Source organism: Leptonotus elevatus, chromosome 13 (assembly GCF_054856555.1).
Source record: "Leptonotus elevatus isolate MCC_2025b chromosome 13, RoL_Lele_1.0, whole genome shotgun sequence".
Lineage (NCBI taxonomy): Eukaryota > Metazoa > Chordata > Actinopteri > Syngnathiformes > Syngnathidae > Leptonotus > Leptonotus elevatus.
Genome location: NC_141251.1, coordinates 15,054,212 through 15,067,130, shown reverse-complemented (window position 1 = coordinate 15,067,130; position 12,919 = coordinate 15,054,212). Strand labels below are relative to the sequence as shown.

At 38.8% G+C, this 12,919-nt stretch overlaps 1 protein-coding gene across 1 annotated transcript; it reads left to right on the top strand.

Annotated features, from left to right (window-relative positions):
* Positions 1–5,251: 5,251 nt before the first annotated feature.
* LOC147163970 (lutropin-choriogonadotropic hormone receptor-like) lies at positions 5,252–12,783 on the top strand. Its single transcript, XM_086093502.1, has 11 exons — positions 5,252–5,412; positions 5,559–5,630; positions 6,650–6,721; positions 7,704–7,778; positions 8,046–8,120; positions 8,322–8,399; positions 8,577–8,645; positions 9,367–9,441; positions 9,942–10,130; positions 10,246–10,293; positions 11,721–12,783. The coding sequence occupies exons 1-11, from the start codon at positions 5,252–5,254 to the stop codon at positions 12,781–12,783; spliced, it is 1,977 nt and encodes a 658-aa protein (XP_085949628.1).
* Positions 12,784–12,919: the final 136 nt, after the last annotated feature.

Below are 12,919 nucleotides of genomic sequence, written 5' to 3'. Positions count from 1 at the left end.
ACAGACTGAGCTACTGTCACCTAATCACAACAGGGACAGCATAAAACTAGAAAAAAGATGATGGATAGAAAAGACCAGCTTTATGAGCATTAAAAGTAAACTCGTTAGTCATAAGATGAACAATCCTGTCTGAAAATATATCCAAGGTTCTAAACACCTACAAAGCTTAGATTGTACCCAGCAGGTATGGATAGTACTGATATCCTCAGATATCCCCCACAGTATGTTGTCTCAGCAGACCACCACAATTTATCATCGAGACCAACACTGTCGTTTCCAAAGACAAAGATGATTTTAGCCACAGGATGTGCCAAGTCTCCCACACTTTCTCTTTGTCAATTACACACATTCACACAAGCATACATACATCGCACCCGGAGTCGATCCCACCAGCCACCGTTGCAGTCCAGCTGGCTGGGCAATTGATGGTTTGATGTTGAGATGCAAAGAAAGTTTTAAACTGGATGAAGCTATGCTAGCAGTCAACACATTTGAGTGTTGAAAGACAGAGCAGACTGCCAAAATGAACACAAACACTTGCCTGACAAACACATACCTGATGATTTTAGAAAGTAACCAATAGGAACAAGAGCCACAAGTAGAAGTGAAGATTCTGAAATAAATACACTACTAGTTTAAAAAGGTGATATTCTGATTAATAATGTTTTTGTGGAATATGAGTTGAGCGGCAAAATCCACTCGTTTTTATCCGTCTCAGGGGGCAGCCATTTTGACACAAGTGACTGAAAATGACATCACAGTTGCTCAGAGCTCAAGTAACGACCAATAACGGCTCAGCTTGTGAATATCACATGGCCAAACTCAGAAAACGGGTGAGCCGTGATTTGTTGTCAGTTACCTAAGCCCTGAGTAACTGTGATGTCATTTCCAGTCAACAGGAAGTAAAATAATGGCCGCCCCGAGATGGCTAAAAATATTTCATATTCAACAAATTTAATATTAATCAGAATTCCATGTTTAGATCAGTGGTGGCACATTCAACATATTGTAAAGAACATTTTTGGGTTGACTTCCCCTTTAAAAGTCCATTCGCTCAAAATTATTCAACAATTAGTGTCATGTTGAACGTGTTAATCCTCCAAACAATGTCCAAGGACTGTTGAATTCCTGATCTGATAAGCTATCAAGAGTTACTGCTGCATGTAAACCAGAACAGAATAGGTACACTCAATGTTAAAACTGTTTGAATTCCACCCCCAAAAAATAAAGAGCCTTAATTAAAAATACAGTATTGTAGTAGTGCCATGATTATCCTATCTCCTAGTAAAGAGGGGTCATCTCTACTGACTGAGTGTATGTTTAACATCCATGTTGCCGTCTCTGCTCAAAGCGTTTTGGCTCCGGTTCAGTCTCCTTGGCTTGACACTTCCTAGCTCATGAAAGGACTCCCCTGTGCTGCCCTTGAGTGTTGAGCCGTGATACATTTCCAGCTGGGAAGTCAAATTACCATTTTTAATGATTATTGTGCTTTCTATGTTCCATATGCAGTGATTGTAAATGTGACACAACTGCTGCTTTGTAATCTAAATTAATCTCACCACACCAATTCACAGGTTTGTTCAGAATAAACGGTTTGTATACACCGTAAGGAAAATACTAAATTCTTTATTACAAAATGAAATGACAAACAGGACAACGGGCAACAGTGCAAAACAATGTAGCAGTATCAATAAAAACTCATTAATGCATGAAAAGCAATCTTCACGGCAAACAATGATAATTTTCTTTAGGTCTTCACAGCAAACACTTTAACTACAAAAGGGTCAGAATAAATAAAGCCCCATTATAATATTGCACTTTTAATGTCATTAGACTCCCTTCCTATATCTGATAAAACCTTTACAAAAAAGAAATGAAAGTTATCATTTGCTATAATAATAATAATAATAATAATAATAATAATAATAATAATAATAATAATAATAAAAAGGAAAGACCCATAAAATAAATCTAATCATGGGGGGGGAAAACGTGACACATGACTCCCAATTGGGCGCTCCTACAAAAACAAACATTATTTATCACATTGTGTGATTTAAAACAATTATCTTGTAAATGGTGATTAAACAAGTCATACCTTTTGACAATAACCCCTCAATGATAGGAACTTGCCTCTGAAGGGTACGTGCAAGTGCCTGTAAGATAAAATAGACCCCAGATTGTAAGTGGTAGAGAGAATGTCAATGAGGTGATTAACTTAGTGAAAAAAAATTAAATGATAAGACAATTACCATCCTGACGAATTCTCTGCCAATTTGGGTACTCAACATTTTGGGTTGTTCAATTAACTCAAAACGTTGGTGTCATGTTTTGGGTTCTGTTTTCCTTGTGTGTCTCCCTTGGTCTTGTTTAAGTGTGATCCTGCCCTTCCTCGTGTGATCCAATCAGTGCCCTCAGCCACTTGTGTCTTGCCCCAGGTGTGTCTTGTTGTGTCTTTAGTCTGTGTATTTAGTCTGCTGTCTCCCCTCTGTCTGTGTCGGGTCATTGTTGTATTTCCCCCTGTGATGCTGTCCGTTTTTGCCTGGATTTTCCCCCCATGTCATGCTGCCCGTTTTGCCTTGTTGTTTTCTCCATGTTATGTTTTTCCGTGCAATTTAGATCTCGCCTTTTGTTTTGTAGAAATTAAAATCTTTTTTTTTGATCGAACCTCTGCCTCCTTGCCCTGTCTTCCCGCATTTGGGTCCTCAAGCTCCCCCTTCTTGACAGTTGGGTCATTTGAATAACCCACAAACCAACCAAAGGGCAAATGAATAACACAAAAAGCAAACCAAAAATTGGTTTTATTTGTGGGTTATTAATTTAATTTGAACCAACATTTAGGGCTAAATACCTCAAAAATTTGGGTCGGTTCATAATTGACCCAATTCAATTGGGTTATTCAACTAACCCAAAAAGTTGTGTCAAATGAATAACTCACAAAGCAAACCAAAAACAACCTAAGGTCAAATGAATAACCAACAAAGCAAACCAAAAATTGGGTTCATTTGTGGGTTATGAATTTAATTTGACCCAATTTTGGGGGTTAAATAACCAAAAAAAATTGGGTTGGTCTGTTCTTGACCCAATTTGGGTTATTTTTCTTCCCAACTGTTTTTAGAGTGAATCACTTGTACGCAACCGTCCTAAATCACTTGTACTACACAATTCTTTGGCGTCCTTGTGTCCGTGGCCAATTGCGCACCTGTGGCAATCGGTGTGGGATCTTGCGAGAGCGCCACTCCTTCCTCACCTTAAATGAGTTTCCCCCAGGTCTCAAAATACCCCAAATTTCCCTCCAGGTCTCAAAACCCCCCACCCCCCAAAATGTCCCCCCAGGTCCCAAAACTCTCCACCAACAAAAATAAATAAATCTAAGCCAACAACATTTCAACATTTTCATGAAAGTATCAATTCAAGCCAAGATCATTGCCTTTAATTACAAGAGGGCTTCACAAAGCCACAGTTGACAAAGATTAGCACCAGCTGTTCATATTTAATTCCATGACTCCAACTTGGACAGTGTACAAGAAGAACATCACTCCTGTTACTTTTAAGCATCACACCCTCACTAGAGTGACATTAAATGTGATAAGAGTCCTGGACTACAACTACACACTACTGCATTAACTGGTGTTTACTACCCAATCTCTAGTGAGCTCTTAAAGTTTTCAAGTCCCAGAATGGGTTCATTCTGATTGTGATTTGATGCTGAGGTCCAATTCACTGAGCAATAAAACACAAAAACTCAACCAGCACACACAGTGGCCCTATTGCCACTTACTGCAAATGCCTCGCCGATGTTCGTTTGCTCTCAGCTCCCCGCCGCCTGAAAACGACCCTTTCCGTGGAAATAGTAAGAAAACAGGACATGACAGCAAATTGCTTCTTCCACCACTTTCAGTAATGACTGCCTCTCAAGTCTAACACTTTGCAGGGATGTTTGCGGTGGATTTTCTTCTGTTGTTTTCTGCAAGGTTGTGTTGGATCATTACTGGACCCTTGTTTGTCTTCCTTCTCTACCTTTTCATACACACACAAAAAAGTTGTCAGATTTTGTAATGTCAGCAAATTGTCACCAGGGCAATTGCCCCCACTCAGAGATAAAAGAAAGATATATAACCCCCCATACCTAAACTAGACCTCTGACGGCATCCAATAACAAAGTGATGAAGGTGAGTGAGAGGGGGTGACATCTACTGGCTATTATTTGAAAATTCACCATCGTCTCTGTGAAGTGACAGCCAGACATCGCAGGGTTTCTTGACAGGCCTCTACTGGCCACATAAAAACATCCTCATCTCATTCCAGTTACTAAATCTTGACGTTACGTTATTTATACGTTATAATATTGTAAAAATATTGTCATTACTTTTTTCGCCTTTAAAACTATTTATTGCCGATTTTATGACTATTCATTATTATATATTTTTTCTCTAAATGTTACAACTTCATTCTCATAATATTACATATTTGTCATGTTTTTTTTCATAGCAGCGTTAATTTTGATCAATCTTTCTTCTTTTTTTTCAATGAGCATAATTGTCAAAGTAGTATTACGCCACAGAGGCATTGTTGAATTTATGTTACGTCTGCATCTATTCTCCTCAGGTCAACTTGCCATCCTCTTTAAGAGATTTTCAAGTGGAAGAGACAATTGAAGCACCCCGCGTGGCTGTCATCTTTCAACCCTGCTGACTAGGTCATGCAAAAAGTCAGCTTGAACTTAACCTTTTCAATTAGAGTTAATACACAATGATAAATGGGCATCTACTGCAAAAGTTATGAGTATATACATTGTCTTTATAATTTAGAAACTTTTATACATCAATGAATGTGTCTTATCACTATGTTGTTGTTGTTGTTGTTGTCGTAATGGTGATCTTATATTTTAAGGATGCACAGTTCCTGTATTAGTTTGTGCAGACATACCTAACACAATATTAAAGACTTTTAACTCTATTTTCCTGCATTTTATTCAAATGTCATGAAGAAACTATAGTGAAAGAGCTATCATGATCTCCACCCACTCAGCGTCACAAGTACTCCACTTTTTAGGCAACTCCTCCAGGCAGGCAGGCAGGCAAGTCACATTCACGTGAGTACATGAAGGCAACACCACTGCTGATTCTTAAAAGGAGGAATGACAACCACTTTTTTTTTTTTTTTTTTGTTTTGGTTGTAGTGATAAACTAGGAATAGGACATTTTACTTTTTTTTGCAAACAAGTTTGATTTAATTCTTGATTTCACAAATGACCCCCCAGGTGCTCTGGGCTGTGGTTGCATGGTCCAGCATCCTCTACGTGACCTCCTATGAGGCGTTCAAGTGTCCGCAAATTTGCCACTGCACAGCCTCCAGCTTCCAATGCAGCAATGAAACTCAACTGGCTTCTGAGAATGCTGCCACATACATGTAAGTATCTCTGTCTCTGTGTAAATGATCCTCCTTTATGGGCCTTTTGATGTCATCATTTGGGACATTCTAATGCAATAGTATCGCTGTACAAAGCAAATGATAAGCTGTGGAGTAAACATTTTTCATTTTTTCATATTTAACAGAGTTCTAAAACACCTGGATCTCAAAGAACTTCCAACTCATGCCTTCAAAAAACTGATCAACATAAAAGAAATGTAAGTTCTTGCCTCCAATCTAGTGAAGTATTTTTTCTTGGGTTGAGTTAAGCAGAGTAGCACAAGTATTGATGTTTCTGCCAATGATCGAAGTTGGAATAAAAGCTGCTCCAGGCATGAGCTAATGTTAAAATAAACAACAGGTCAGGTACATGTTTGAATATTATTTTCTTGATGATTATGTTTGATTTTATGAATTGATCTGAGGTTTAATTTATATAGGAATCAATATCCAAAACAAAATTGCGCTATAATGCACTCATTGTCCACAACATTAGATCAATCTGACTAAATTATTAATACTGTTTTAAGTGTATTAAGATATAATTCAAAGTAATTGTCAGCCATTCACACAATAATATACATATTCCATTCACAGTTCTCTGACCATGTTAAGAAAACATGTTTGCTTTGACGATTCGAATGGATGCCATTTAATTGTGCTAGTAATTGTTTACAAGTATGATCGTCATAGTGGTACAATATTATTACAGCATTTAGTGCAATTGTGAAATGAAAGTTTGAAACTAAATTTTGTGATATTATCAATATCGTCACTTAAGCACAATGGCCTGAGAAAAGAAAACAAGACAAAGGAAGTAACAAGAGAAAAGAGGTCAGTTATTGCTTTTATCAGAAAACAAAACACCCAGGGACAAATCTAGAAGCCTGTTTACCTTTCAGTGTCTTTGTTTAGTCGTCACTCTTCAGCATTTTCATTTGGTCTTTTGACCTAGATCGGGTGTGACCAGCCTTCTTAAGAACCGAGAAGCACTAGGGCTACCAATTTGATCCACACTTCTGAGTTGAAAATGTTTGTTGAGGTTACCTTTATCCATTCAATGAATTCAATGCATCCAAGTTTTTTGGTGCAAGTAAGCTCTGGCAAAGCACACTAGGACTACTAGTATGCTTATTCATTTGTTATTTTTAATGTATCAACCTGATGTCAATATGTGTGTGCGTGCGTGTGTGTGTGCGTGCGTGTGTGTGCGCATGTGTGTGTGTGTGTGCCACAGTAGGATTTACTACAGCACTGCGACCCGGATACAGACACACGCCTTCCTCTCCATCTACGGCTTGAGAGAAATGTACGTATAGCACAGTGTTTATGTTGAAACAAGCTTGTTTATTTCTAGGCAATTACAACTCCATCCAAATGTACTAAAACAGTGAGGCCTGTTGCTATATTTTTGCTATATGTTGAAAACATTTGGGTTTAAAATCACAATGTTAATATGAGACAAGTGATCAACATTTCAGTTTTTATAAGCAGATATTTATCTCTGAATTTGGTGCAAAACTTTACATCTTTTGCATGAAATAACCATTTTTATATGGGTGGAAAAACAAGCCGTTTTTGAATCTGAGAAAAGATCAATCACAGCCATTGTACATACATTGGCAAAAGCCAATAAAAACTTTTTATTTTTATTTAAAAATTTACAAAAACAAGAAGACAGAAGCCAATGGAGTACGGAGTGGCATAAGAAACTTCAAATTTAAGTACAAACAGCAATACTTATTATTCAAAAATTGTGAGTGCTGTAAAGAGAGCGAGAGAACTGACCTGTGTTTTTCAAGTCAGCCCCCCCCCCCCCCCAAAAAAAAGTAAAACACCACCACCAAAAACGTAATTGGCCTCACTGTTCCACTTCTTTTGGAAGGGAGTGTACATAACTGATCACGCTTCAGCTGTGGTACTATGCAAAAGTCCTCCTCAAAGAATGTCCGGGGTTTGTTTTATTACCCTTTTCACATATTTAATAAAACCAAAAATTATACATGAAAAAGATGGATACAGTTTGCAAGATTATGCAAGAGCGCCTTTTATTGCATGACATATTGCTGCATTAATTGATTTTAAGCATTGTGAATGTAGCTTGCTAACAAAAAGACACACCAAGTTTGTTTTTGTAAACAAAACTCAGTTGGTTGACATTCTATTTACATGTGACCATTGTGACAAATGATTTTTGATTTCTCTCTCTCTCTCTCTCTCTCTCTCTCTCTCTCTCTCTCTCTCTCTCTCTCTCTCTCTCTCTCTCTCTCTCTGTATTTGTATTGGCACAGCACTCTTAAAAACATGAAAAATCTGAGGACAATTGAAAAGGGTGCATTCACTGACCTGCCTGATCTGAATTATTTGTAAGTATTTCCTCTTCTGGATCATTTTTATTTGATTTCAGATTATTTTTAGTCAGCATGCATGCAACTACAGTATTTTTGTTTTCAATAATAATGTGTATTTAGTCTAAATGTAGATTGATCATTTAATCTTAATCTAGCAACGTGGAAATTAAAGTTAAAGTATTTTTTTGCCAGATAAATTTGATATGCAAACGTTACATAAATACAAATACACACGTACTGTACAGTAGTTGTAATGTCATGATGTAAAAACATTTTTCACAGGTGCATCTCTGGCACTGGGGTCATGCACTTCCCAGACTTATCCACTATATCCTCTTTGGCCTTTCCATTCAGCCTGTAAGTAATCTTATACAAAATTAATAAAACGTACTTTGCATGCACTAAAAAAAAATTTTCTTGAGGTCTATTTTTGCATAGCAATGACTCTATCAATGCCACTAACATCAGCTCAGAGGCAACAGTTGATTCACAGTTGCTTAGACTGCATTGTCATTTTATCTAATTACCGAAATCTTCTGGATTTGTTTAATTTTGCAGAAAAATGCAAGCAAATATGGCCATAGAAAATATCCCTGCCAATTCCTTCAATGGTATGACAAATATGACCAGTGACATGTAAGTAAATGTTTAAGACGTTGTCAGCATATTATCAGAATGTGGTGCAGCAATTGTGAATGCTTTGGGATTCTTTTGTTGTTTATTTTGCTTCTCAAATGTGCGTATGTTAACTGAATGTTCGCTTCCTCGACCTTGGCCACTGGGTCTGTTGACAGTAAATTTTGACCTTGACAGAAGCCTGATCGGTAGCGGTTTCAAGGAAATCAACCCACATGCATTCAATGGGACCTTCATCAGAACACTGTAAGTCTTCCGTTTGTGACCATTTTTTATTTAAAACACAAACGTAAGCTAATTTAAAGGGTGATGCAGAATTGTCGGTATGTTGTTGTTGTTTTTTTTAATAGGTCTTTCTTTCTAATCATGAAATAGAGCAAACAAATGTTATGCAAGGCTAAACAAAGACTGAATGGCCCGTTGTTTTCCTCGCCCTTCCACATACTGATAGATGCTGATGAGTAGATACACAATGCTTGCTGTAAACACAAAAATTGTTCTAATGTATTCGGACTGCCAAAAAGTTGTAAGCTACAATTTGGAGTTCAATTGTGCTAGAAAAAAATATGCCTCACAGCTCACAGATGTAAAAATAAATAAATAAAAATAAACTCACAAAATGTCAGAATCCCGTCAGAATTAATCTCAATAGGCACAATTAGTAACTCAACTAGTGCCTTTTGCTTTTTTTCAGTGATTGTTTTGTGATGTCATTACGGTATCAGCAAAGGCAAAACAAAATGGTGTCATTCCAACCACATAGACTTAACCTAACCACTTATTGCCACGCAGTAAAATATCTGTTGGATCAGTACAATTAATTTGGGAACAAAATATACCCACCCTTGAGATACACTAATTCATTTTTGCAGTGTTCAACTTTGGACATTGTACTGTAAATTACAACTATTCAATTTCAACTTTAAAATAATGCACTGGAAATGTCGCTAATTTTCTTCATTTACAGAGATTTAAGACACAACAGACATCTGTGCAACATTCCAGAAGATGCTTTCGAGGGGGCCTTGGGCCCGCTTTATCTGTAAGTTTTAAAAACACATTCATTCAAAAATATATCAGAGACCTTTCAAAATGTACGTGCTCAGCATAAACTCCAGCCAGAGTGAGCTTCAAATGTTATAAATTAAAAAAATAAAAATACACAACACTCCACATGTCGAGCCATATGTTTGCAGCTAGCGCTAATAGCTTAATAGTAGCTACCGCAGGATTTAACAGCTAGCATTTAGCTGTTAGCATCAAGCACTACTATTTATCAGCTAATATAAAGCAATAAACATTAGTATTATATTAAATTAGGTAACATACACCAAATTCTTGATCATTTATAAACAACATTGTTAGATGTTTGCCTACGTAAAACGATAATAAAAGAATAACATTTCCTCTAATAGTGACCGGGAGTGTGTTTACTCAACTGTAGACAGCATCTAATTTATTTTCTATTTTTTTTTCTGCCTGCCCGTGTGTAATGAGGGCTATAGTTCGGATAACCCATGTGTGTGTCTGTGTGTGATTCAGGGATGTGTCCTCCACAGCTTTGACCTCCCTCCCCCGAAAAGGGTTGGAGCAGGTAAAGCGCCTAAAAGCCAAATCTGCTTTTGCACTGAAGCGCCTTCCTCCAATAGACAGCCTGGTTGAGTTGGGGGTGGCTGAGCTGACGTACGCAAGCCAGTGCTGCGCTTTCCACATGTGGTACAGCAAACACAAGTAATATGCCCTTCCGGATGTTACGTGAAATAATACTGCATCATATTTATTAAAACCATCAACAGTTTGATATTAAGTAAAGTAAAAGCACACTTAACTGATTTTATATTTACAGACAAGAGGCACTGCAGAATCCATCACCGCTTTGTGAATGGGTCCACGCGTAAGTTGTTAAAATAAATGTTTGTACATTTGGAAAGCCTTTTTTATTTCCCCTAAATGATTGTTGTAAGGAATGTGAATTTGTGGAGTGATCAGCGCAGTTGAGTAAAATGTAAAATGAGCTCAATCGTCACTTGCCGTGTGAAACAGCTTTTTTTTTTCCTGCAAATTGATATTGACTCTTTTTTGGTGTAGTAGATTGGATTAGGGTGAGTCTTATGATCAATAGTTGGGAGTAATGAGAAATACTTTGTTACTGTACTTTAGATTTTTCAGGTATCTGTACATGAGTATTTATTTTTCAAACAACTTCAGAATAAGTAGTGTGCAGAGCTGATTCTGGTGGCTCTGGGGAGATTTAATTTGCATGGCAACACATGGAAGTTGAAAACTGATTGGACAAAAAAAAAAAAGGAAGCTGTGTAACCAAGATATATGCTATGAAATGAAGGCAAAAGACTTTTGGAAACAATAAAATTTAATGTAAGTTGTAAATGTAGGTTGGTGCTTTTGACAGAGTTGAGCAGAGAAGGACTTGAAAATGTTTTGTTTTTTTTAGTCATTGCTTTGTTAAAAAAAAAAGGCTTGTTAGTCAACCGCGAGGAATTGATTGAGATCATAGTCAAAGTCATAAAACCAAGGACAACAGTAATTCATAAGTCATTAAGCAGCAGCTCAATAAGTAACAAAATCCAGCCGATTTTATCCATTCAGGGGGCGGCCATTTTGCCACTTACAGTTGATGGAAAATGACATCACAGTTGCTCAGGGCTCACCTGTTTTTCGTCACCTGAGGCCTGAGCAACTGTGATGTCATTTTCAGTCAACAGCAAGTAGCAAAATGGCCGCCCCCTGAGATGGGGGAAAGCTGTTGCTTTTTGCTGCTTAGTTCAGGTTCCATAAACGCAATATTAATCAAAGGACCGCGTTTAGACTAGTGGGTGTGCATAGAACATTATTGTGAAGATTTTTGGGGGGGTGACTTCCCCTTGGAAATAGTGTGACTATTGCCACCTCTGCTCAAGAGTAACAACAAGACAAAAAATACGACAATTTTACAATTTAGTCTTTAAACAAAGACTCAGTTGCTTCAGTTATTGTGTTGGAGAACATCCATTACTGCTGGCACCTCCTCCTCATGCTGGTCACACACTGCTGCAGGATCGACTCCTCAGCATGATTTTTCAGCCAATTTGGCTGTGATGGTCACTCTAGCGCAATCAGCGAGTGTTGACCCCAACAGTGTAGCGTTTGCTCAAGGTCAAGACTGTTGGCAGGTCATTCTATTCTTTCCAACACCAAATTCCGGAGGTAGTATTTGATAAACTTTGTTATGTGATGACTGGTAAGCACACAGGTTTGAATGTGTCAAATCTATCATACAATCATCTATTAGGCAAGTCATTCAACTTGATTTTTTTTTTTCAGAAATTTCGTTCGAGGCACTGACTTCTACAAGGTCCATCCACACCTGGAACATATTTGTCCCAGCCACGCCGGCATCAACTGCACGCCAGTGCCGGATGATTTTAATCCTTGTGAGGACCTCCTGGGTCCCATCCTGGGCAACGTCACCTGGATAATCGCCTTTTTTACCATCGTTGCTAACCTCACCGTGCTGGTCATGCTGCTTTTTACCAGTCGCAAGCTTACCATCTCCCGCTTTCTCATATGTAACCTCGCCCTGGCAGATCTGTGCATGGGACTTTACCTGATGCTCATTGCCCGCATGGATTGCCAGTCCCGCCACGAGTACTACAACCACGCCACGGAATGGCAAACGGGCCCAGGATGTGACATGTCGGGCTTCCTGACAATGTTCTCAAGTGAGCTATCAGTTTATACGCTCACTGTGATCAGCTTTGAACGCTGGCACACCATCATCAACGCCATGGATCTAAACAAGAGGCTGAGAATGAACCATGTGGTGGCCATCATGGTTGCAGGTTGGGTCTTCTCCCTGCTAGTTGCTCTGCTGCCCCTAGTGGGTGTCAGCAGCTACAGCAAAGTGAGCGTCTGTCTCCCAATGGATATCGACACGAAGGCTTCTCGGGCGTACGTGATGATCGTGCTCTCGCTTAATGTTGCTGCTTTTCTGGGGGTGTGTTTCTGCTACGTGCGCATCTACCAGAGTGTCCGCAAGCCGGCGCCCGCCAATCACTACAATGACGCCAAGCTGGCCAAGCGCATGGCGGTGCTCGTTTTCACTGACTTCCTTTGCATGGCGCCGATCTCATTCTTCGCAATCTCCGCCACTCTGCACATGCCACTCATCACCGTGTCGCACTCCAAGATCCTCCTCATCATTTTTTATCCTATCAACTCTCTCTGCAACCCATTCCTGTACACAATCTTCACTCGGAGCTTTAGAAAAGAAGTGCGCCTGCTGTTCCAACGTTGCCGTAGTATTCTTATAGAATTTAAAGGTAAAGGCCCACCGCTCCCAACTTACTTGCATCCAAATCGTGCCCAGCCGGAGACCACGCTTTAGCTTCTCCACTTAACATGTGAAAGAGGGGTTATTTGTGACCAAGGGAGACTAGAAGGAAGACTCCATCATCCTGCCTGGACTGTACATTTCTTCAAAAGCTTGGTTCAGGATGGACAGAGGCCCTGCACACGATTGC